At 45.8% G+C, this 26,475-nt stretch overlaps 1 protein-coding gene across 5 annotated transcripts in view; it reads right to left on the bottom strand.

Annotated features, from left to right (window-relative positions):
- Nucleotides 1-26,475, bottom strand: part of EXOC6B (exocyst complex component 6B) — a 306,373-nt gene that overhangs the window by 233,989 nt on the left and 45,909 nt on the right. For all 5 annotated transcript variants that reach the window (XM_061583690.1, XM_061583686.1, XM_061583689.1 and 2 more), the window contains exons 2-6: nt 19,099-19,264; nt 15,700-15,747; nt 14,802-14,892; nt 14,662-14,707; nt 9,420-9,624 (exon numbers count right to left, since the gene is read on the bottom strand). In XM_061583690.1, coding sequence (XP_061439674.1) covers nt 9,420-9,624; nt 14,662-14,707; nt 14,802-14,892; nt 15,700-15,747; nt 19,099-19,264 — 556 coding nt within the window. The remainder of the gene's footprint in view (nt 1-9,419; nt 9,625-14,661; nt 14,708-14,801; nt 14,893-15,699; nt 15,748-19,098; nt 19,265-26,475) is intronic.

Consider the following 26,475-nt stretch of genomic DNA (forward strand, 5'->3'; position numbering starts at 1 on the left):
GAGGCTGATGGGAGTTGTAGTCCAACAACATCTGGAGGCACACTGGTTGGGAAAGGCTGCCTTAAGGGCTTGTTTTCAGCCAGTGGAAGAAGCAACTCATCGTTTGAATGAGGCAAGGGAACACCTTCTAGTATTTTCCAACACAAGTTACTAACAACTTCTGTCCCCCATACATACAAACAGCATCCTCTTTAGACGGCAGAATGAATGCTTGCCCAACACCACTGAGTGCTGTCCAAATATTGTAGCACTCAGATCACCACAAAACTCAAGTGTCACCAGGATTCATGTTAACCAATATCGGCCGCCATGGTCTTTGAAGAAATCCAGCACAATCAATGTGGTACAAAATGCATTGTGTATTCTCTCTACCACAACAGCCAGCATCTGCCAATTGCTGCCTTATCGATGCCAGAAGCTACTGCAGGAAAAGATGCAAGAGTCCAAGTTACAAGTCGTTGATGACCAAAGCAAGTATCAGTCTTGCTGTAATTTCACATAAAGAGCTGTTCTGCTCAGTTCCATCAAGAGAAGAAACAAACGGAAGTGAGCTCTTGCACATCTAAGGAACTCTAGAAGGTTTCTTCACAAATAGTTCCTATCCATGAGAGGCAAACCTTCACTCCACCTCAATTTAACTGGACAGAACACTTTTGCCATCTTACCTAAATTCTTCTGGAGTGCCTGTGACATGTCACCTTCAAGAAGTTTTTGTCCCAGATTCAGCAAGATTTCACCAAGTGCATTATTCCTTTCATGAGACCAATAAAGCTTAAGATTTTTTGAAACTCTTGGCCAGGACTGGTTCCAGATAAATAGCAGCAGTTAGGAAAGCAGAGTCCCTGCAGTTTAGCCATCAAGCCTACTGCACTTATAATAACTCAACATGCCACATTTCCCAGTTCAATTGTGCAGAATGGAATGAGGGAACCTATTGATGAAGAGACAGAACCGGCAAAGAGAATCAGATGCTCATGCAATTTAACTTGCAAGCAACAATCTATTCCACTGATTAGTGGAGGCCAAAGCAGAGCTAACCAGGCAACACTCATCCATGGAAGAAGACAGTCAAAGGCATGCACAGATGAGTCATCCTGATGCTGTCAATAATTAATCTTTCTGAAGGGTTGGAAATCAGCTCAAGACACTTCAATAGGATTGTCATATTGATAACTGAAGGACAAGCCCACCCACCATCCACCCCTCAGCTATGTCATGGTTGGCATCCCAGCACATCCTCTCCAATAACCCTTTCACCCTTAAATGCTGTCAAACTTAAGTGAGTCTGAGACAGAAAAATGCTCCCTGCAGAATTGAAGGTCCCAGAAAGGCTCATTCAGGAATCAGCAGAACTAAGCACAGCTGTGACAATGGACTGGATGAGGGCTAATAAACTGAGGCTCAGTCCAGACACGACTGAGATGCTGCTAGTGGGTCGTTCTCCTGACCGGATGGTGGGTGTCAAACCTGTCCTGGATGAGGATGCACTCCCCCTGAAGGAGCAGGTTCATAGCTTGGGGGTTCTCCTAGAACCATCTCTGTCACTTGAGGCTCAGGTAGCCTCGGTGGCACGGAGTGCCTTCTACCAACTTCGGTTGGTGGCCCAGCTACACCCCTATCTGGACAGGGATAACCTGGCTTCAGTTGTCCATGCTCTGGTAACCTCAAAGTTAGATTACTACAATGCACTCTACATGGGGCTGCCTTTGAAGATGGTTTGGAAACTGCAGCTTGTGCAAAATGCAGCAGCCAGATTGGTAACAGGGACCAGATAGTTTGAACATATAAAACCGATTCTGGCCCGCTTGCATTGGCTGCCTGTATGTTTGCAAGCTCGATTCAAGGTGCTTGTTTTAACCTATAAAGCCTTACACGGCTTGGGACCACAATACCTGATGGAACGCCTCTCCTGACATGAACCCACCCGTACACTACGCTCAATATCTAAGGCCCTCCTCTGGGTGCCTACTCCGAAGGAAGCTGGGAGGATGGCAACAAGGGAGAGGGCCTTCTCAGTGGTGGCCCCCAAATTATGGAATGATCTCTTTGATGAGGCGTGCCTGGCGCCAACACTGTTATCTTTTCAGTGCCAGGTCAAGACTTTCCTCTTCTCCCAGGCATTTTAGCATGTGTTTTTAAATTGCTTTTTAAAAAATGTGTTTTTAAATTTGTATATTTGTTTTTAATGTTTTTAATTGTTGTAAACCGCCCAGAGAGCTTCAGCTATGGGGTGGTATACAAATGCAATAAATAAATAAATAAAGCCCAGACAGAAGCTCCAGTGAGGATGAACATATCAAGGCTCTTCAAGCCCAATCTTCATGGAACAGAAAGCAGGGACCAGATCAAAAGGAATTAGGAGAAAAAGCAACATTAGCAATCAAGCTGCCGTAGTCAGCTTGATGGATGGACCTATGCTAGGGAAAACTTTCTGGACCTCTCAATAGCTGTTGCTCTCATCAACCATGGTCTCCTTCTGGACAGAATTGGGGCACTGCAATTCAGCAGTTCTCTTACTATCTGTCCGATTCCACAAAGCAGTTCTGGGGGGCCTTCCACTCCGTCCCAGTGCAACTGGTGAGGAGGTGCCCAAGACCCTTACTTTGTCTGCCATGCTATTTCAATATGTACATGCAAATACTAGATGTTGATCAGAGATCTGGAATGAACTCTCATCAATATGTTGACGACAAATAATTAGGAACCCCAGGATTGCTTTACTTTCAAACTATGACGAGGAAGCACAGGATCTTCATCATAAACGTTTGTTCACCCATATTATGATGGCTGCTCGCCTATTGCCAGGTTTTGGAGAACTTTACAGGCTGATCTAATGGACATTTGTTTTCAGGAACTTTGGGGCCTTGCCCTCGAGGAAAAATTAACCAGTGCTCTTCAGGCACATAGGACACTTTAAAAGACAGATAACTTTTACTCAGTTTGGAAGATATTTAATTACTTACACCGCAACTAATGAACATAATTACAAACCACCAGCAATACATGGTAAACTGTGGGGGGAATATCTTTATTCGATAGGCCCATGATTTCAGTCTTGTCTTGGTTGCTTGAAAACTATTGTTCATCCAGAAAGGGGTGCGGGTGGGTAGAGGGGCATTGTATTATTATTGTTACTATGTTTCTTTCTTCTCTTTTGAATATAAAAATTATTTTTTTTTAAAAGGTGAGGATATTAATTTCTCTTTCTCTCTCTCCCACTCTCCCCCTTTTCAGGCGTTCTGCCTGGACACACAATGTGCATAGAAGGAGGGAGTGCACATGTTGGCTCCCTGCATGCACAAGGTGTGTCTGTTCCACTCCTGGCCTTCCCACGTTTAGTGAGAAGGTCTAAATGGAGCTCATAAGCTTGCTTGCCTTATCAAGGTTTCTGATCACAAGGAGGACTGAATGCCCTTTAAAAAAACCCTTCAGACCTTTGTGCTTGCAAAGGTCAGGAGTTGAAAGGCATGCCCAGAGGTGCTGAATCCTCTGAGCTGACCCAACTCAGATTTTGGCTACTGAAACCATGCCATTCGGTTTCATCCTCAATATCATAACCTTCATCCTGAACTATTTGATCTAAATCAGGTGTGGGGAACCTTTGGCCCTCCAGATGTTGCTGAACTACAATTCCCACCATCCCTGCCCATTGGCCAGGCATGGAAGTTGCAGTTCAGCAGCATCTGGAGGGCCCAAGGTTTCCCACACCTGATCTAAATTCGACACATCTAGTTTCTACTCACAGTTGCCAAGTTTGCGGTCTGCTCCACACTCATATGCATTACAAAATATATCCTTTTTGCCAGAATTGAAATACAAAGAGGAGTGTAACATGTTTAAGATCCGTAGAAGAACACACACAAGAAATATTAGCTCTAAAAGCAAAATGCACGTGCAGGCAAGGGCAGAGTCTACTCTCCTATTTGCAAGTATTTCCTTTAACGTCATCAAGTCACTCTATTACTGATCTCAAGTTGGCCATCATGGAACAAAGGGACTTCAACAGAATGCTCCAGTGTGAAACTACTGATCTGAAACTTACCAAAATTTGGAATTCTATTAATATGTATCTGAACAGAGACAATGGTTTCCTATCTCATTAACCGATGTTAATTTACACAGCAATTTTAAGATGTTTGCGTTCTCAATTATTGCTGTTGTGAATAGTTAATTTGCATACATTTAAGCTCTAACTGAATTGCCATAGATTGCACTTTTTTGCTTTATAATGTGTAATAATGTGTAACTGAGAATCCCATTCCATGCATCTAATGAACTGGCCTGTAGTCCACAAAAGCTTATCTCATAATAAAACTGGTAAGCCTAATTCAAGATGCCACAAAACCCTTCTTAGAGGGAAAAACTATGTACTGGTAACATCTTGCTTGGGCTACTGCAAAATGAACAGTTACCTTTGAAAACTGTGGAGGATCATCAACAATTGAAGGGTTCCTAGCCAACAATTTAAATGAATAAATGAAGAGTCCAGCCCACCTCATGTTGTGGTTCTCCAACAGGAAGCAAAAAGAGGCTGAATTCTGTTACAGTCATCATGACTTGCATTTAATGTGATTCCTATAGATGGCAGGTCGAACAGGAAAGGAAAGGGTTAACAGCAATAGTTAACAAGACTCCGGTTGCATCAGTTTTACAGCTGCAGCTATTCAGAGCAATTAAGATAAGGACCATAAAAGAAAGAGGGTGGCTGCAGCGAAGTGTGGGGTGATGAAGGAGTCGTGTGAGGAAGGTGCTATTGTGTTTGTTTATGAGCCTATGTATTCTGAGAACGCTATTCGTGCATCGCAAGTAAAGCTTCTCCTTAACAAAGCTGTGGCAGTCTATCTGGTGTCTTATTGTTTCTACAACTGGATTACTGGACTACTTATACTTTCTACAACTGGGTGACTGGACTAATAAAGCTTCCAACAAATTCAAGGCTTCTTTGTTTTGTTCACTTAAGCCAGGAAGGGAAACCGTTCTGCTACCCATGGATTTTTAGGGGGCTTGCTCATCCAGTGATGAAAAAGCCACTGGAAGGAACAATAAAATGGCAAGACCCAAGTGTTCTCTCGCTTCTTGATTACAGGGAAACAGCTTTACCTGGACAAGGATAGCTTTTGTGGAAAGACGCTTTCCCTGTCAGTTGGTCACCAAAAGACAAATGAAAGCTATTAGTACTTTCCATAAGCCCAACACAAAGTCACTCTTCCACAAATATGGTTACATTCATGGCCAAACATAAAGCATTTCCATAAACAATCAAGCATCTAACTCAGTGATTCTCAAACGGTGCACCCATGCACACTTGTGCGCCCTAAGAGGTGGCTAGGTGTGCCTCAAATATTATGAAAGTATATTTTAAAAATGCGAAGAAACCCATTTGTATAGGGTAAGTAATAGTTTTCTATAGTTTGTTATTTTTATTCATAGTTTAAAATATATTAATATATTTTTAATTTTGTACACAAAGTGCACCAGAAAATTTTTATATGTTTTACAGTGCGCAGCAAACCAAAAAAGTTTGAGAACCACTGATCTAACTGCTTGCATCAGGTACAGCTGGGTCATTTTAATAAGGCTAATTTAAATACCAAGAGACAAAAGGGGCTTCTTAGACCTTTAATACCCGCAACAATTTATGGGCTTTCACAGGTTTGAGAGGATCACCATGGTCCATCAAAAGAGGATTTGGAGAACATCTGCATCATTAATGTACGATGGAGGGAACTGTGAGAAAAAGGGATGCTCTAGCATTTGTTCAGGCACAGCTGAGGCTGACAAGGTGCCCCCCACCTTGACCCTATGCCCATCAAAACAATGGTATCACTTGACTATGGGTATTACACAAGGCATAACCACCACTTCCCAAACATCAAGAGAATGGCCAATAGCATATTTGTGTAGAATCTAGCAAGGAATGAACATTGCTCAGCATCTGAACCCAGCACCATCCTGGATTATGTGGATAATATACCAAACTCTGAGAAAGGCTCACCTTCGTTAGCGGAAGCAGAACTCAAGAAAAACAAAAGCATCGTTATGGCAGTGCTCAGTTCTGGAAGTATGCAGAAGGCGACCAAGTCATGGCCCTGAAGCCTCTCAGGATTAACAAGTTGGCGGCAGCCTGGAAAAGAGCCTTCACTGCACTAGACCCCCTTGGCAAGGTCAGTTGCCTCAATGGCTATTTAATGGTGGGACTAAACCTGGCCTATACCAAGTCAAATCATACAGGGATCCATCTGACGCGGTTTCACAGAGGATACAGCTGTCCACGGTCAAGCAGCCATGATGGCCATGGCCTCTCTCCACTGATGGAGGCAGTAAATCTCCCAGTGCCAGTTGCTGGGAATCGAAAGTGGGGAGGTCCTGCTTGTGGGCTTCCCAGGAGCACCTGGCTGGCCACTATGGGAACAGGATGAACGATTAGGTGAACCTTTGCCCTGAGCCAGCTGCAGGACTCTCCTTACATTCTTATGATTTTGTCCAGACAGCCTTTGAAGGGAATGAACAGGACTTGCCTTCAGACAAATGAGAAGACTGTCTTCGGGAGAAAGAACTGAACCCCTCAAAATTTAGGCCCAGCCATCTCAGTTACACAGACCCAGCAACTGAAAACTTTACTTCAAATTTTTGCAGCTTGTTTGCCAGTAATCTTAGAAAAACTGAACTAGCCAGGACCAAACAGTCTTTTACTACTCACCTGGGACTTTTTGAATTCACCATGCAGTCTTTTTGACTTAGGAACATCCCAGCCACCTTCCAAAGGCTGGTTAAACAATGTCTAAATGAATTAGACTCCTCTGCCACTGCCTACCTGATGACATCCCATCTGCAATTCTTCCTGGGAAGGACACCTGAACCATGTGAGTCTTCATGAAGCATCTTCATGAAGCATGTCTCTCTGTCAAAGCCCCAAAACATCCGCTGGAATGGGGGAAGTCACCAAGTTGCGGGAGGCCACATTATGCCTGATCTTCCCAGAGTGGGTCGAGAACCAATGTGGTGTAGTGGTTAAGGTGTTGGACAATGACCTGGGAGACCAGGGTTCGAATCCCCACACACTGGGTGGCCTTGGGCCAGTCACTGCCTCTCAGCCTCAGAGGGAGGCAATGGGAAACCCCCTCTGAATGCCGCTCACCATGAAAACCCTATTCATAGGGTCACCCAAAGTCGGAATCGACTTGAAGGCAGTCCATTACCATTTCCATTCCCAGAGTGGAGGCTATTCCTCAAATGCCCACTACGAAGAAGCACGTTTCTGGAACTTGCTGGACATCATTACCCGTTGTGGAGGGCTACGCTACAGTCCAAGATCACTAACCCTCACAATGTTCACAGTAGAAAAAGACTACCTGAGACTGTATCCTGGTCCTCTGATTGCCAACAGACCTTGGATCAACAGTCATAAAGCTCCAGAAATACTATAAAAACCAAAAATAATATTTTGGGGAAACAGCCAGGAAAACAGGAAGAGTATTAAAAGTATAAGTCATAATGGGAAAGGTTCAGCAAAAGGCTTTTTGTGGAAGGGCCGTAGCTGAGTGGCAGAGCGCCTGCCTTGCATGCAGAAGGCCCCAGGTTCAATCCCCAACGGCATCTCCAGGTAGGGCTGAGTCTCCTGCCTGAAGCCCTGGATAGCCACTGCCAGTTGGTGTAGACAATACTGAGCTAGATGGAGCGATGGTCCATCCCATGTTCCTATGAAGAGAAGTTTTCGCTCCACCTACAATAATTAACTGTTGGTGCCAGATGACTCTTATATGGTTGGCTGCCCCACAGGGTAGTGTCACTACCAAAAAAAACACCCCTCCACCTCATGGCTGCCACCATGCTTCACAGCCTCAAAGGTACTGCAGAAGTACCTCAGGTGGCGATCAGAGCATGTAGGAAGGAACATATGGAAGGAGGTTCATACCAATGCCTCAAACAGCCTTCTTCCAAGCTGATGAGATGGGAGTCTTGCATCCAATTGCCCATCTCGGCCACAAACATCTTCCTCAAGAGCAAACCCTGCCATGCTTGAAAAGGAATGCCTTTCCACCATGCGGGCTTCTTCCAAGAGTCATCCATATATCTGAGGATCACTGACCTGTCCTTTCTCTGCTGTCTGAACAAGGTCACATGGACTAGCATCAAGCTCTTACCCTGGAGTTTAGGCTTATAACACTATGTGTTTGGGACCAAACATATAAAGGTTAGAACAATGTAACAATGACCTCTCATTTTCCCATATAATGTTCCCATACAGACAGCCACAAAGTCTCTGTAGCTCTCGTGTTCTACTTCTCATTTGATATTGTACCCAATTAGGGAAGATAATGAATCTGGATAATTATATGCATTGGTTCACACTACATTACATCTAAGGATGAAAGATGGTCTTCTACTGGTCTACTGTCCCAAATTCCCATAAACATGGGAGGCACTCTGTGATGTCCCTATAGTTTGATAACAGTAAATATGGTAAGTGCGGGTTTATTAAGCAATATATGGTAAGTGACTGAGTGAGAGGGGGGAATACATGGGTTAGAATGCTGGAGAATGCTGTATGATGATTGGCTGAGTGTTTGAGTGGCTGAAGGAATAAATGAGGATGACAGTTGAGAGGAGGTCAGTTGGTTGCGGAGTGTGGATTGGAGTTGGTTGTGGGTTGGATTATATTTGGCTGGTATTTAGGCAGAATATGTAAGACTGGAAACATAAAGAGTGACACTATATGAAACCATACGGTTGTTGAATATTCCTACAGTAATCTTGCTATTACCTGGTGTTATCAAATAAATACTTTTATTGGTTTACCTAAAGCCTGATGCTTGGCTGGGGATACACAGACCAGAAGGGAGGGCAGGGTAATTACCAAGGCTGGAGGGAAACAGTATCAAATAAATGGTGGCAGCGGTGAAGGGAGATATTGTAACATCGCCAAGTATCCAGAGCAACCCAGGATTGTACGCTTTATAGACAAAGATACAAGGGGGGTTGTGGACGGCAAGGGCACTCAGACACATAGTAACAAGAAGCCAGAAGGAGCCTAAAGGCGAGGTCTCAGGCAGTATTGTTTACAGGAAGTGGCTGGTAGTGCTGCCTAGCAGGGGAGTCTTGCGAGATCTGTGCTAGGGCGAGCTAGAGGGGGGAAAAAACTATGTTTCTCCCTGGTGGTAGCCACAGGTGAGAGCGTCACAGGTGGTGCCAGGGGAGGAACATTACACACTCCCTCTGTCATCTCCTTGGAACCAGTGACTTTGCACAAGCACCATAAGGAACAGAAAGGAGTCTCTCGCAACCAGAGGGGCCCAATAGTGGCATCCACAGCCACCTACAAGATGGGTGAACCAGAAGATGTTTGAGGTGCTTCAAAGAGAGAAGGGAGGCAACTCTGCTTGATATGGCACTTGCCTTGCCTTTATGGCTCAGCTCACCTGTTTCATTGCTGTCTCGCCAATTTTGTCCGAGTGCTTGCGGATGCTCTCCAAAAAATCTTTGAGGTCAGACATGGAAACTTCCTTGATCTCCTCATGCAGTTTCGGAATGTTGTCCACCATGACCTTGCAGAAGCGATAATGGCTCACTTGAGGCAAGTACATGTGCTCAAGGTGTTCCAAAGTCTTCAATGCAGAATAGTGTCTGGAAGAGAGAAGGACCAACCCTTATCAGAAACAAGCAAGATCACTCAGTTCAGCACCAGTCCAGAAGATGGTGGTCAACTGGCACAACCAGGTTCCCATTCAGCTGCTTCCATAGTTTTTAACTAAGATAATTTATTTATTTATTAAAATTATATCCTGCCCTTCCTCCCAGAAGGAGCCAAGTGTGGCAACCAAAAACACTAAAAACTCTCTTAAAACATCTTAAAACAAAACATCTTTAAAAACATTAAAACAAAAATCCTTTAAAACATCTTTTTAAAAAAGAAACCACTTTAAAAACATCTTTAAAAGGAATTCCAACACAGACACAGACTGGGATAAGGTCTCAACTTAAAAGGCTTGTTGAAAGTGGAAGGTCTTCAGTAGGTGCTGAAAAGACAACAGAGACTGCACCTGTCTAATAATTAAGGGGAGGGAATTCCAAAGGGTAGGTGCCACTACACTGAAGGCCTGATTCCTATATTGTGTGGAATGGATCTCGTGATAAGATAGTATCTGCAGGAGGCCCTCGCCTGCAGGGCGCAGTGATCGACTGGGTATATAAGAGGTAAGACGATCTTTCAGGAATCCTGGTCCCAAGCTGTAAAGGCCTTTGTACACCAAAACCAGCGCCTTGAACTTGGCCAGGTACCTAATGCACAGCCAGTGCAATTCTTTCAGCAGTGGGGTGACATGTTGGCAATAACCTGACCCAGTGAGGAGTTGTGCTGCCACATTTTGCACCAAACCACCCACAGGTGGGAAGACAAACTATGCAAGTATTGTTGGCTCCTCCTCAGAAAAAGGCTCCAGTAAACATCCAACCTACTACTCTAGTGAAGAAGGGCCTGTCCCGCCACCACCACAATGAGTCTTCTTGGATCACCTGCCAAGGGACCAAAACAAGAACTACACAAAAGTAGGGAGGGCAGCTGCCTTGCTGTCAGCATCAGGTCACCAAGGTAAAGGGCTGGAACAGGATAGCAAAGAGAAATAAAAGCTGCAAGGTAGAGAAGATGTGAAGGCATTGACAGCCTGCACTAGAAGGTGGAGAGGCTTTCTGGACACGAAAAGGGGAGAGGAAGGGAAGGCAGCGGAAGGAAAACATGAACCATGAGCCAGAGGTTCCATCCAATGCCCTTTAAACCCAAGTGAAGAGTATCACGATTGGACAAAGGACAACAAAGGCCAGTGAAGGTCACAATCCAAGAGAAATCTCTTTTGTACATACTTCCCTTATCGCACGAGCACTGCACACTACCATTTTTGTACCGTTTGGCATGGCCCATTCTTTTTTGAAGATAATCCCTCTGAACACAACAATCTCGCAGTTATCCCACTAGATCGAGCACGTAACAGCTCCTTGCTTGCTAGTCCTGACAATCTGTGCACGCAGGTGCATGCAGGTGGGTGGGCCAGTAGACTTTTGAGGGCTGGAAAACAGGCTGCATTTACTTAGCAGGCAACAAAACAGATTTTGTAAGCCTTTTCAACTCCAGGGATGGAATTAGAGGAGTTCTGGCGGTCTTGAGAAAAGAATTAAGCAGGAATGTAGCACATGCCAAAGGTGTTTGGTCAGGACACTCTGGTGTTAACATCCCCTACCGCTAAAAATGTGTCTAGTCAGAAAGTGTGCATGCCAGTTTAAAAACACACATGCATACACATGCACAGAACAACTCCGATGTCCTTGTCTCCAAACAGTGTTTGCATAATGTGCAACTGGGGCAAGGGGAAGTTGTTTTAACTGAAAACTGCAGAGGCCATCAAGAGCACAAGTCAGTGTGCAGCTTACTCCAGGAATCCAGCTCTGTTTGCGTTACCCTAAGGTTTATGTAAAGCTATTTCCAATAAAATGCAGCCCCACTGGAGAGAAACCGAAGGTTACACGAGTAGCCAGATTAGGCCAGGGGAACAAGCACACCAGACTTGTTTCATTTTAAGAGACCGTTTTACTAAAGGGACCTGTGGAGCTTGCCTACATTCATCACCAAGCCCCCCCCCCCGACACCTACGTGACCAGCAAATGTTCTTCCCATTGACAGAGATCTGAAGACGGTGAGGTCATATGAACTCAAACATGCCCCCGTCACTCCCCCACCCACAACACTTTAGGGTGCAGCTCGCATGCCAAGTCTTCCAACTGTGGCCTACTCAACCTCTCCCAGCTGTGGCACCTTGCCTCCTTCACTCATGGGAGGAAACTGGAGGTTGACTCTCTCTGTATGGTGCCATCTTTCAACCCAAAGGACTCCTGGGACACTGAGACTGATTAAAAACAGCAAAGAGCCTTGTTGTGTCTTAAAAACTAACCAAGTCTATAAGATGCTTCATTTTTGCTGCAACAAACCAACACAGCTATCCCTCTGGAATACAGGGACTAAACTTGGTGAGAAAAAGTCCACCCACACCTTGGAGTCCGCCACACACACACGGCTACACAGACAGAGAGCGCGTGCAGGACAGTCCAAAGGATCTCTCAACAGATTTTAAAACTAATTCCCCACCCTATCCCGGCTGAGTGTTGGTGCATGCCCTAAGAGAAAAGAAGCTCCATTCTCCCTGACAGCCAAACAAGTCAGCATCAGACAGCGGTCAAACCTTTCCAACCAAACTGGCCCCGCTGGAAAATGAGAAGAGAGTTGGGAAGAAAGATTTCCCCGTGCAGCTTGCTTCACAGGTGTGAGGAGAAAACTGAAAACTCAGGGGAAACTGATGTAGACATAAACTTATCATACTCTCTCTACCTCAAGAGCCACAAGGCAGCTCACATTGCATCACCAGAAAGAATACAAAATAATATCATTTAAAATTGAACTAAAATGGGGAACAGTGGTATAAAAACACTCCCAACACCAACACCCCCATATTCATCTCTACATCATCATCATGATTTATTATCCACCCTTCACCTTAAGGACTCAGGGCACGTTACAACAATTTAAAATACAATATTAAAAACAGTTTAAAACAGATTACAGTCACAAGAAAAATACACATCCCAAGTGTCAAAGGCCTGGGTAAAGCAGTACTTGGTCATTCAGCTGTGTGGAAAAGCTGTTGGTGCAATTATTTTCATGGAACACATTTGCCTAAAATGGTACCAAATCAAAATGCTAGTTGTAAGGGTCACTGTCACAATAAACTGGTGAGGGACGAGGGGACCCCTTCTGTATTGTAGTGGTTGAAGGAGAAGAGAAAATCATGAAAATATGTAACCTGTGCCAGTAATGTTACTAATGACCTCAGCCTCGCTGCCATTTTAAATATGTCCCTAGTCACGTGGCACAAATCTCCCTATTGCCCTGAAATAAGTGAAGAGCAATAGGTCAGGCAAGGAAGTTACCGTTGGCTTTGGCTGTCCTCTGCGTACATTAGTGCATGAGGAAGAGCTCTTGCTTTTTCTGCACAGTAGCCAGAGGAGGACTCTAGTAAATGCAAGTGCCCTTCTCCCCAGCCTGGCCTCTGGGCTAGTGAAGTCATCCCAGCTCCTGCCTAACTTGGCCATCTTGCAGTCCCACAGGAAAAAGCCCCATTCCCCAAGTCATCACTGACAGACACATTCACACCCGTTAACTGCAGCACTGGGGGACTGGAGGAGACCTGCCCTGGAAGTCTCTGAGCATCTGGGTGCTTGCCTGCTCACTCCTCTGGGTTGCTCTCTTTTGAGACAAGTGAGGTCCCTGGTAAGTGCCGCAAGGACTGGGACCCCCTGCCTGACCCTGGCTCCAGAGACTGCAGTCAATCTGGCAGCCTCTTGCATCAGCTCCTGGCTGGGTCAGGGGGCATAAAAGCCTAGCTGCCCTTGAGCGTCGGCTCTGCCACTGGTGGGGTCGCCACCAAAGGGGATCTTCCCTTGGGGAGGCAATTAGGGAGTCCCGAGGGCGAGGGTGCTACCCCCTTCTATTTCTTTAAAAAAAAACAATCTAGAGGAGATTGGTAGTGGGGAGGGCATATGGCCCATGTGTAGTTCCTGCGCAGGGCGAGAACCTGTGCAGTGACCTGAATGACAGCAGAAAGACGCCAGATGCCTTCAGAATGAGAGTCTGCAACTGGCAGAAGGCTGGCCCTCTCTGGGTGTGAGACGGGGGGGAGTAGGTCTGCCCTGTGTGAAAGATATTGAGTGGCTCTGACCGTTCCCAATTCTCTCAGAGTTCAGGTACGTTTTGTTGGTGGGCTGTTGCTGCGTCCATATCAGGTGTTTAGGAGGAGTCTTAGTAAAGCGAAACATGGGTGATGACACCCTAATTTCAGTGATCATGGGTAGAGAGAAGTATAGTCATGGGGAGATGGACAACTATCATAGAAGACAAGGGCAAGGCTATCTGCGCCTTGTTCCTCACTCCCACTCCTCTCATGGATGGGTTCCTCGTGGCTGATCTGCTGTGCCCAACTGGCCTGTGTGTGTTGTTGTTTAATGCCTGATCGGTACACAATAAGACCACACTCATCCATGATTTGATCATGGATAAAGATGCCGATTTGGTGTGCATTACCGAGACCTGGGTGGGTGAGCTGGGAGGAGTTGATCTGACCCAGCTTTGCCCACCTGGATACTTGGTGCAACACCAGCACAGGCTGCAGGGATGGGGAGGGAGGAGTTGCTGTGGTCTACAGAACCTCCATCTCTGTCACCAGGAAACCACTCTGTCTTGGAGCTGGCTGAGAGGGCCTGCACCTGGTGTCGGGCCAAGGAGACAGTAACTAGGGCTGCTGCTGGTGTACCATCCACCTTGCTGCCCAGCAGCTTCTCTGACCCAGCTGGTGGAGGTCATCTCGGCTGTGGCATTGAAGGAGCCCAGAACGATAGTGCTGGGTGATTTCAATGTCCATGCTGAGGCTGCCTCTAGTATTCTGGCTTGGGACTTCATGGCCTCCATGATGACCATGGGGCTGTCTCAAGTTGTCACCAGCCTGACACAAAGGGCAGGGCACGCCCTCGACTTGGTTTTTGCTCCACTTGTGGAGAGTCATTTGCTTTAGTGAAGCTAAGCCCTTCTGCGTTTATCATACCCAGCCATATTTTTGCTCTTACCTTTTAGATTTCATTTGCTCTCTTAATTTGCTATCCATCTCCAGAACTAGAGCAGAAGAGACATAAAGATACAGAAGTCAGTAAGAGAAGAAACTCTGGACACGGATGCCATATCTTTGGTTCCAATTCAAGTCTCTCACCAGGAAGGCACTGTGTGAGCTTATCCACCGTGGCAGAAATATTACGCTGTTGTAGCCGACACTGTTTCAGCTCTTCCATTGCTCCGACCAGCTGCAAAAGAAACCTCCGTTTTACCACTAGCAGCACATTCCAAGTCGTCTTCATCAGGTTTAAAGCAATGCTTCCTAGGTACCAGAAACAAGGCTCAAAAGCTGCAGGCAGGCAGGCAAAGTTGGACCATTTTCTAGGGCATCCACACAGGATGAAGGAACGGCGAAGGAGGCAGACCAGCGTATCACTGGCCTATGTTGACTGCAGCTGTTGCTAACAAAGATGGCGGAGGTGGGAGGTAGTTCCAAGCACACAGGGGAGGAAGGGGAAGGGAGCAAGAGACCTTCAGACAGCAGGGGGCAGTGGGGCAAAGGCCTCAAGCAAGGATGCACCAGAGGTAAGAGCAGAGAGGTATGAGGGTCAGGGCAAAGAAGCCCCATCTAAAACTGATACTCCTCCCTCAAAGCCTGCATTGAGCAGGGGGGTGGACTTGATGGCCTTACAGGCCCCTTCCAACTCTACTATTCTATGAAAGCCTATTACAGACGCACTCAGTGCTAACTTTTCCCTGTAGGTCTCTCCTCATGGAGCTCTCTTGTGCTCCTGTCTCCCATACTCCACGGCCTGAAAGCTGGACTTCGGCCATTCTTCTAGAATACAGATCTCCCCAAATAGGCATAGAGACATGCATTCAAGATAAATGATAGGCAGGCAGGGAAATCACAATACACCAACTCTCCCCACAGTGATCTTCCACCTCAGAGAAGCATGGTTCAGCCACACATAAGCGCAACACACCTGGCACCAAAGACCATGCCCAAAGCCCACAGGAGATGCTTGTTTTCAATAAAAGAACCCAAGACTTACTTTTTGACTTTCCATCTGTAGTTTTCTGTTAGCATCCGTCACTTGATTCTGTGAAGAGAAAGCCACGCTGTCATTTTAAATAGCACAAAGGCGACAAGCTTGGGTGTCTGCCTGGAAACAAGAGGACATATTAGCCAGAAGACACTGCATGGCCTAACTGGCACTCACGAAAAACTGACCCTAGAAATAACCATCAAGGATTGAGAGACGTTTTAACAAAATCGCTTATGAGCAGTGATTTATAACATATCTCTTTGCTGGGCAGCAGGGCTGGAGAAGAGAGCCTCAGTTTCTCTTCCATATCACACTGCATCAGAGGACACACATAATGCAAACTAGAGATCAAAAGCAACTCAAAGGCATCCTACCAAGACATCAATAGGCCAATTTAAATTTGTGGGTATAATGTGAAAAACTGATGCATGTGTACCAGTGTGGAAACATGCAATGTCCATAGTTAAAGCCCGAGGACTCGGAAGCTGCAATGGCAAGGACGGATGTGTGGCTGCAGCTTTGGGCCAGCAGCCTAGAGTCTACACTGCAACACAGACTGCAGGGCACAGCTGGACGCTTCCATCATGCCACCCGAAGAGAGTTTGCCATTCAGCAGTACTAACACTGACTCCTCCCATAATCCAATGATGCAAGGGGAGGACTGAGTTTCTCTGACTACTCCTGCACCCAGGCACAGGAGCTGTTCAATGCTACAGTGTGGACCAGTGGAGCTGGCAGCCAAAGGAAAAATGGGGAGGGAAACAGCTTTTGGTCTCAAAGTAATTTTTATTAGTTGTATGAACCGAGAGCCTCAAGCAGCCACAGCCTGGGTAAAAGGGCTCTTTTGAAGCAAAGCAGGGCACTTCCAAGCAGGTCAGTCGTCCTCCTTACAGGCTTAGAATCAAACTGCTGGCAGAAATAGATTTTGAATGGATTCTTTAACATTCTAAAAGGCAACCAGGGAAGTCCAGAAGTTTGTTTGGGTTTTTGTTTTGTTTACAATAAAGGGTTGCCACACTGAGCAAGGCTTGTATTTAATTTAAAGAGGGGAGGGCCAAAGCAGAAAGAGGTGTGGTTAAAGGAGAAGAGGGAGGTACCAAATGGGAAGTACTAAAGCAGGGAGCAGTGATATACTCTGTCTTCAAGGGCACACAAAAACCTGGAGCCAACCCTGACGACACAGAGCTCTTCCTCCTTGAAGCGTCCTGTGCAACTGGAAAAGCTTGCTAACCAACCCCAGTATTCATTCATTACAAAATTCCAGCTAAATCATTTGAGTCTTGCTATACTTCAGGAGTCTAACCCTGAGAACAAAGAGAAAAGAGTAGAGGTTTGACACACAGGCTGAGTTCACACGCAACTGGGTGAGGACGCAGGAACAGCAGGACAGAACCATACTGCACTGGAACAAAGCCTCTGCTCTGGATCCGTAGATAAAACTTCTTGGGAAGCCCTTTGCTGCTTCTCATAGAAGACAGCCTGCAGCGTTGAGAGATTAGACTGCAAAGAAAGCCAGCAGACAGAGGGCACACATACCCCTGAGCAGCCTTTCCCCAACCTAGGTCCCTCCAACTGGTTTGGACTACAACTCACATCAGCCCCAGGCAGCTCAGCTGTTGCAGTCCAAACATCTGAGGGGACACCAGGTTGGGGAAAGCTGCCCTTGGGGTATGCAAGCAGCCTTCAGGAACTTTACAAGACTCCCAGCAATGAAGCAAAACTTCTCAGGAAGAACAGAACAACTTATCATGTATCATTTTTTCTTCAGCTGTCCAAGTTATCTGGCAGCAACCCCATTGGTACAGATCTTCTGCTGATCGGCTTCTTCCTTAATGCTTGTGCTCTGCCTCACAAGTCTAAAGCTCTGTCCTTCCTGGGTACCAGCATCCAAGGCAGAGGCCAAAAAAGCACTTGGGAAGAGGACTGTGCAATAATCAGCTCTGGATGCAAAGGGACATCTAAACCAATACAAGCTGCCTCACTTTTGCAAGTCTTGCAACATCCACACACATACAAACCTGAGGCAGGACACCACTGAGGGCCGAAGCAAACCACCACTTGTTCAAGGGGAAACACAGCTCCCTCAGCACATGGTCATCCAGATAAATGGGTTCTCTGGCACACTGGTCAGGAGCAGAGCCTGCAGTGACATATGCTACTAGAAACCTTCTCAACACAGGGAAGAAATGCCTTGCAAAGGGGCAAGTTCCTCTGGTTGCAAACAAGGCAGATAGGCCCCCAGACATAAAAAGAGCGACCAGCGTGGCCACAAGAAGGAGGCCTCGACAGTCAGGCTACGTGAACTAGCCCTGAAGCCAGACACATCTTAGGATCAGAGTGCATGGCTCAATGAAAGTTGGTTCCACCTAACAGCAAACTCCAAAAAGCCTCTCTAGCATAGTATTCCTACAGTGACACTAGCAAGGCATGAATTCAAAAGCGTAACTGACACAGAATTTGCACCAAGCAATATTTTAAGCAGGCCAAGATAAGGTGTGCATAAAGTGGAGTATCACAATAGCCTACACATTGTCTTTCCCAGTATCACTGCTTGGAAGCTCCACTATATTATGCTGAGCACAGAGAGTGTGCTGGATCTAGGTTGCAACTGTTAGGTCCAAACCCAACACGCAAGCTGTCACTGTCTACTCAGCTCACAAACACCCGGGAAGGTGCAGAGTTGAGAGCAAGAACCTATTGCCAGAGGCCAGGAAATAACACACAATATTACCTTTGCAAAGGGGTCCCAAGACCTGCCAGCAAGTTGCCTTTCAGAAGTGGGAACCCCGTTTATTGATACACACAAGATTTATATAGTTTCCCCAATGGTTACAAAATGGGGAGCAGACGTCATGAAGAATAGAAAACATTGCTAGACATAGTAACATTTTAGATATGGAAAAAGGGGTGCTTAGGATAACAAAAGCCAGGAGCACCTTGCCTTCTTTCAGACATAGGCTTGCATAGTTTATATGACCTTGAGATAAGTGCTCAGAGTCAGAGGAACAAAGGATAGATAGGAGCAGGGGAGGTTCGGTTACAAGTGGAATCATTAAACTAAGAATGCACTCAGGTTACATCTTCTACATTTGTAAGAGTATGCGTGTCAAGGTCTACAACCATGTAAATGAAGCATAGGCATTCTTTTGTGATACAGTTGGTAACATTATATAAGACATTGAGTATAGATATTCACAAGGAAATGGGAGGGGAGCACATTTCCAGTTCAATCAGGCTTTTATTCACTTAGCCACTGGAATGTTTGGGGTCAGGTCATCAGGAAATAAACCGATATCTACTTTATATCAAGTCAGTAATATTTCCATACCCAACACAACTCAACTGAAGCACCCACTCAAAATCTAAGGAGCAGCATTACTCGTATCGATGAATTCCATTCCTTACCTTAAGCTTTTGAGCTTCTGCCCTGACTTTCAAGAATTCCGTGATGGCATCCACAAAGCCCTGGTAATGGAAGTTGCACATCTTCTCAATTTCACGGTCGTGATTCCGGATGCGAGCATCAAGTTTCTCCATGAAGCGCCCGTGCTCCTCACCATCGTAGACAGACCTGGAAGAAACACAAGGGGATTGGGCAGAAGGGCACCTTCAGAATCCATTCCCAGCTGAGGAAGATTCGAACTATCAGCAAGCTTCAGCTAGAAGACTCTTGAGGAAGGAGAAAGGAGGATATAATTTTGCCTTCGCAACATCTCCCTCTTACTGTAAGTCAAAAAGAGTCTCATTCCACCCCGCCCAACTAGATCTGCTGTTGAGTTTCCTCCTGCCTCACTTCCCCCATCAGAGAAGTACAAGGAATTACTCAAGGAATAAAAGACCTATAGAGTGAAGTCACCCCAGATGTTTAGAAGAAAACATGTATTAGTTTAGAAATGAATGCAGTAATTTATTTATTGTTTCACAGATTTATATTCTGGCTTTTGATCTAATGATTCTCAAGGTAGCTCACAACAGACTGAGAGAGAGAGAACACAGCGGTCATCACATGACCATTTACAAATAATCTTTTCATCTGCTATGAGCAGCAACCATTAATAAGAACAAAGGTGTCAGAGGCCCATTTAGGAGGTGAGCATCAGTATTACATCTGTACAGCTGTGTTTGTCATCCACCTGCTGGGCCACAGGAATGCTGGGAGGGCAAGGAATGGGGAAGTGGCGATTTGTGGCATTGGGAGGAGCTGGAGACAGGCAGAGAGTAAGAGGACAGGGCACGGAGAAGGGTACTCTGAGGAGGTAGAACAGGAGGGGGGAACCTTCGGCCCTACAAATGCTGCTGTTATTGTTTATATTTATTGCCCATCATTCACCGATAGGTCCCAGGGCGGGTTACAAAATCTAAAATGCAATACTGCTGCCTCCGGCGCCGATGCTGCTGGGGCAGGCCGTGGGAGGCTGCTCCTCTCCAGGCACCACGCTGCCCTGGTGCGCTGCCTGGAGGCCCGCCTGGGCTGCGGGGAGCACGCAGTCAAAATCAAGCAGTTCTGCGAGGCCCTCGAGGCCCGCACTGGGCCCGCCCAAGCCACCGCTGCTGGGGTGGGGGGAGGCAGAGGAGGAGCAGGAGCCGGAGGGGAAGCCGCAGCAGCCGCCACCACAGCCGCCAAGGAGTGAGCCCGGACCGAAAGATATGCTGTCAAGGCCGCGTTTCATAACCAGCCATACCAAGGGTGTGACAACAACACAGTGCACAACAACGTGGAATACATCCTGGGCAAGTAAGTGCTCCATGACCAAGTCGTCCAAATGCCAAGTCAACTTCACCCACTTGGGAAAGTGACAACAAACTCTTGCTGGAGAGTCAAAAGGATAGGACAGACCCTTGTGAGGCTTGCGTAGAACAAAAAGGACATTTTTTTCTTAATAATGTTATTTATTTCGTTTAATTTTTGTAAATTGTATTGCTTTTATTGCTGCATTTTTATACCTGTGTTTCTTTTTCTTTGTAAGCTGCCTTCAGGGCCTTTGGCCAAAAGGCGGGGTATTAACAACAACACCACATTTCAACCACAAGACTGGAGTGGGTCCTGAAAACATACATCTCAGGAGCCGAAGGCTGGGGTAAAGAGGTGTGTCTTTAGCATTCACCAAAAACTGTGCAATGAAGTTGCCAGATTCACCTTTGTAGGGAGGCAGTTCCACAACTTAGGAGCTGCCACAGACAAAGCTCTTTCCTGGGCCACCATCCTCCGAACTTCTGAGGGTGGCAGAACTACCCAGAGAGCCCCCTCTGCCGATCTTAACACCCAAGAGGATCTGCAGGGAAGGAGGCAGTCTCAGATATTTGAAACCTAAGTCGTTTAGGGCTTTAAACAATAGAGTGAGTACCTTGAACTGGGCCCAGAAATGAACTGGCAACCAATGCAACTGTTTTAAAACAGGGGTTATATGAGTTCTCAAAGGAACCCAAGCCAGCAATCCAGCCACTATATTTTGGACCACTTGAAGTTTCTCAGTTGTCTTCAAGGGCAGCCCCACGAAGAGCACACTCCAATAATCCAGTCTGGAAGTTACTAGACCATGGAGTACTGTGGCCAAGTCATCTCTGTCCAAAAGGGGCCGTGCCTGGAAACAGGCACTCCTAGCCACTGAGGCCACTTGAGTCTCCAGTGACAGTGCTGGATCCAGAAGGATCCCCAAGCTACAGACCTGCTCTTTCCAGGAAAGTGCAACCCCGTCCAGGAGAGGCTGTCATCCCATCTCCTGAACTTGAGAACTTGGAACACATAACACCTTTGTCTTTTCAGGATTCAGCTTCAGTTTGTTGACCCACATTCAGCCCATCACTGACTGCCTCCAGACCCGTCTAGCACCTCAGCTGCCTCACCTGGTTCAGATGGCACAGAGAGGTAGAGCTGAGTGTCATCCGCATATTGCTGATACTCCACTCCAAAATTCCTGGTGAGCGCTCCCAGCGGCTTCATATAGGTGTTAAACAGCTTGGGGGACAAGATGGACTCTTGCGGGACACCACAGGAAAACTCCAATGGTACTGAACAAAAGCCTCCCATAACTACTTTCTGGAAATGCCCCTGGAGATAGGAATAGAACTGAAATACAGTGGCCCCAACCCCCTCCTTCCCTACAGACCCGAACCCCCACCTCTCTGAGCCACTCCAGAGGGACACCACGGCCAATAGTATCAACAGCCACTGAGAGGTGAAGAAGAATGAGCAGGGTTGCACTTGTTGAAGTATTCTTAATATTATTTTTTACATTTATATCCTGCCCTTCCTTCTAGAAGGAGCCCTAGCAAGTTGGCCTGATGGCCAGGGATGATGGGAGTTCTAGGCCGGCAACAGCAGGAGGGCCCAAAGTTCCCCACCCGATCTAGAATATGGCATCCAGAGTCCAATGACATAACCAAAGAAAAAGCTGGTGGGCAGACAAGAACATCCAGATGCACAGCTGGGCCATGAGATCTTATCATCCGGATCGTCTGGACAGTCTTTGGAGGCATACAAAGGGCTGGAGGGGGGAGAACCGAAACTGGAAATCCCTTTGCACAAGCAGGTGGATATATCTGTGTATTCCTCAGTGTTTTCAAGCACAGGCAAAAGAAGAAGCTTGTTGGGTTCCTTTCTGTATTATGACTCCTGTTTGCCCACTGTTCTTGAATTCTGATTTATTATATTGTACTCCACTGTTTTGGTTTAGGACTGAATCAAACCAGTGCTTCAGCTTTCTGTGCAGTTCTCAGTGCAACTGCTCCTCTGCCTCTCCCAAAACCAGTACAAATCCTGTACACACTTACCTGGGAGTAAGTCCCACTGAACTTATGGCATTTACCTGTCTGGGAGATATGCACGTTACCTGCTCTGGATGGGGTCGCGTTCCCACTGAGGGAGCAGGTCTGTAGCTTAGGGGTACTCCTGGGTTCATCTTTGTCACTACAGGCCCAAGTATCCTCCTTGGCTAGCAGTGCCTTTTACCAACTTTGTCTAGTTCATCAGCTATGGCCATTCCTGGACAGGGATAGCCAGACCGACATAGTCAATGCGTTGGTAACCTTGAGGCTGGATTACTGCAATGCACTCTATGTAGCCCTGCCCTTGGCCCTGGTTCAGAAGCTTCAGCTGGTGCAAAACACAGTGGCCAGACTGCTGACAGGAACACACAGGTGACAGCATGAGCATCACTCGTAAAACATCTTCACTGGCTGCCCTTCCACTACTGAGCCAGGTTCAAGGTCCTTGTATTAATGTACAAAGTCCTGAACAACTTAGGTCCAGGGTATCTTAGGGACCGCCTTAACCCTTATATCCCAGCTCAATCACTGAGATAGTCTGCAGGAGTGGCTCTGGTCATCCTCTGACTTGGTGAGGCTCATTTAACATAGACACGAAATTGAGCCTTCAATGTCATCGGCCCAGTTCTCTGGAATGCTCTGCCAACAGAGATTCACCTTCTGTTTTAACCTTTAAACACCTGCTGAAAACTTTTCTGTTCCGCTAGGCTTATGCAAGCAATTAAGAAGATGCATTTTTGCAATAGCTGACCTTTGTTTTTACTGTATTTTTAATGGTTTTTACTTTACTGTCATTACTTTTTAACTTGTGAACTACGTTGACGTTTTTAAATGAAATAGTGGTATACAAATATATTTATAAATAATAACTAACTAAGTAGACATGCACAAAATTACACTGTGAAAGATCTCTATTTATTATAGCATGCCCTAAACAAAATATTTAGTAGGGATTTGCCACATTTCATCCTCCACCTCCCAATATTAAATACAACTTTGATCAGCACTGTGCAAAGCCAGTAACCACTTGGGGCTCCAAAGCCGTTTCCTGACTAAAGATGTAAGATTTAACAGAAATTTTGAAGCCACAAAAATGGTTCCTACATTTCTCATTCCCTACCTCACCATCCCCCAAAAAGTTTTGGAAAAGTTTAAAAAACATGCACTGCTTATTTTGTAATCATCAGACTTACAACTGCAAGAACATGAAAGAGTCTTGTGGTACTTTAAAGACTAACAAGATTTTATTATGGAATAAGCCTTCGTGAACTGGAACCAGAGCTTGCATCTAATGGGGAGGGCTCTAGTCCATGTAAGCCTACGACTTTCTTTCTTTCTTTCATTCAATTTGATTGATTGATTGATTGATTGATCGATCGATTGAGCGATTGATCGATTGCACTTGTGTACCGCCCCATAGCTGAAGCTCTCTGGGTGGTTTACAGCAATCAAAAACATTAAAACAAATATACAATTTAAAACACATATTTTAAAAACAATTTTAAACACAATTTTAAAATTTAAAACAATATAAAAACAATTTAAAACATTTAATAACATTTGTTAGTCTTCAAGGGGCCATAAGATGCTTGGTTGCTCTTGGTAATAGTGTTTGCCAGATGGGAAAATATTGGGCCGGGGGGAAGGGAGGGAGAATAAAACAAAAAGTTGAAAATTTAAACCACCAGCGTTGTAGTCAACACAGGTTAATAGCTGATCTTAGAAATCGCATGGAAACCCCAGTATTTTTGTCCACAAAGAGAAGAAACTTGTGTTTTTATACAGAAACTCAAAAGACAAGCACTCATATAACGTGACCAATGAGAGGTGATACATTCAGACACCAGTATGTGCCCATCAAACACAGGCTGCAGCCCTATGCCTAGCTAACTGGGGGCGGGGGGATGAGCAACACTGAACTCAGAGGGAGTTGCTTCAGAGTAAATACACAGAGGAGGAGCTGGCTATAGCAGTGCAGGCTGGTCCACTAGCTCTGCTGGGGCTTCTCCACCAAGTGAAAGTTCGAGCAATGCTTTTTAACTTTTCCCAAAATTTTAAAGACACAGACACACTCATATCCTTCTATTTGAACTTGAGACTCCTGTAGATATTCCTGTTAATCTCCCAGTCTCTGGCCAATCAGCTCTCTGCACCACTCAGCCAATCCCAATCCCAAACTATAGGCTCCTCCCACCCATCTCCAGGTAGAAATGTAGACCCAAGGAGTTTTGCAGCAGCAGAGTAATATTACTTTAAAACACTACTTTAAGAAGCATTTCACTCACCATTCTGAAAGAGAAAAAACTGTATCAGAGTTACTGATTTTTAAATTCCCCCAAATGTATCACGTTCTCCTGGAAAAACTGGCAAACCACTCCTTGGGAGAAAGATGGAGGTCCAGCTCAAAGCCTCCTTCCAAGAATGGCCTGGAGAGCCACGACTGAGCCATATGACTAGAATACTCTGGGAGTACCTATGCACCCCCAATATTGCTAGAAAGGACATTTGGAACTTTTTAAAAAAAAAAATGCTGAAAGGGGGGCAGTGGTTCCATTATCTGGTTTGCCCCCACCACTTTTCTAAGATGTAACGAACACACATCTTATTATGACCGTTCTCATCTGAAGCTAATAGTGTGTCTTTTTTTTTTTAAAAAAAAGGATGGCGTCTGCCACCTATTGACAGCTTGGGTTACTCTCAATACACACGAGTCTTCATTCAAATGAGATAAATGAAGAGATACCTGATGGGACGCCTCTCCCAACACGAAACCACCTGTACACTATGCTCAACATCCAAGGCCCTCCTCCAGGTGCCTACTCCATGGGAAGCTCGGAGGATGGCAACAAGGGAGAGGGCCTTCTCAGTGGTTGCCCCCAAATTATGGAATGATCTTGGTGACGAGGTGCACCTGGCGCCATCACTGTTATCTTTTTGCCACCAGGTCAAGACTTTCCTCTTCTCCCAGGCATTTTAGCATGTGTTTTTAAATTGTTTTTTTTTAAAGTGTTTTTAAATTTGTATATCTGTTTTTAATGTTTTTAATTGTTGTAAACCGCCCAGAGAGCTTCGGCTATGGGGCGGTATACAAATGTAATAAATAATAACAATAAGATAGGAAGCCAATGAAGGGAGGTCTCCCCCAAGGAGTGAGAAGCAGATCTCAGCTGGCCCCATTCCATCACCAAAGCCACCCTCCCATCACTGAGTCACTCTGAACATGGGGGGGAAACCCCAATGAACTTAAGGGGGATATACCTGCATAAGCATGCAGAGGAATGGGCTGTTCATGTTAGGGCCCCTGAGAAGTGCAGAGAATCTTTATGCAATAAAGCTGGATCACTGGGGCTTTTTAAGAGGCTGAGAAGGAGGAGGTGCAAACCAATCAAGAATCACAAAAAGAAGAAGAAACAATGAAAAGAACAAAAGAGGCGGATAGAAAGAGCCACAATACTTAAAAACAGCTTGGCCAGAGGCATCAAACGCATTGCTACCTTGGAAAAGAGGATTCAAGAGGATCTTGACAGGATGGAGAACTAAAACTAACACCATTAACTTCAGCAGAGATCTGTGTAACGTTCTGCATGTAGGTAGGAAGAATCTGATGAACAAACCTAGGAGGAATGGAACCTGTCTCATCCACCGCAGCACACACGAAAAGGAGGCAGTGGCCTTTGCAGACCACAAGCGACAAATGAGACAGCAGCACAAAAAGCCTAACACAAGTCTAGAGAACACAGCAAGAGCAGGACAGTATCCAGATCATTACTACTAAGGGTACTGTTCCATTTTGTTTGGGTCAGACCTCACCAGTGTGGGGCCCTGCAGTTTAAGAATGATAACTGGAAGATGGTGAGGAGCCTGGAGACTGAGACAGGTCAAAGGGCGTGGGAGTATTTAGCCTGGAGAAGAGACAACTAAAAACTGATTATGGGAGTCATCTTCAAACACATGAACAGCTAGCACATAGATCAGGGGTGCAGAACTGGGTCCTGCTGGCCAGATCCCAACCTCTCG

The sequence above is a fragment of the Rhineura floridana genome, chromosome 9, assembly GCF_030035675.1.
Source record: "Rhineura floridana isolate rRhiFlo1 chromosome 9, rRhiFlo1.hap2, whole genome shotgun sequence".
NCBI lineage: Eukaryota > Metazoa > Chordata > Lepidosauria > Squamata > Rhineuridae > Rhineura > Rhineura floridana.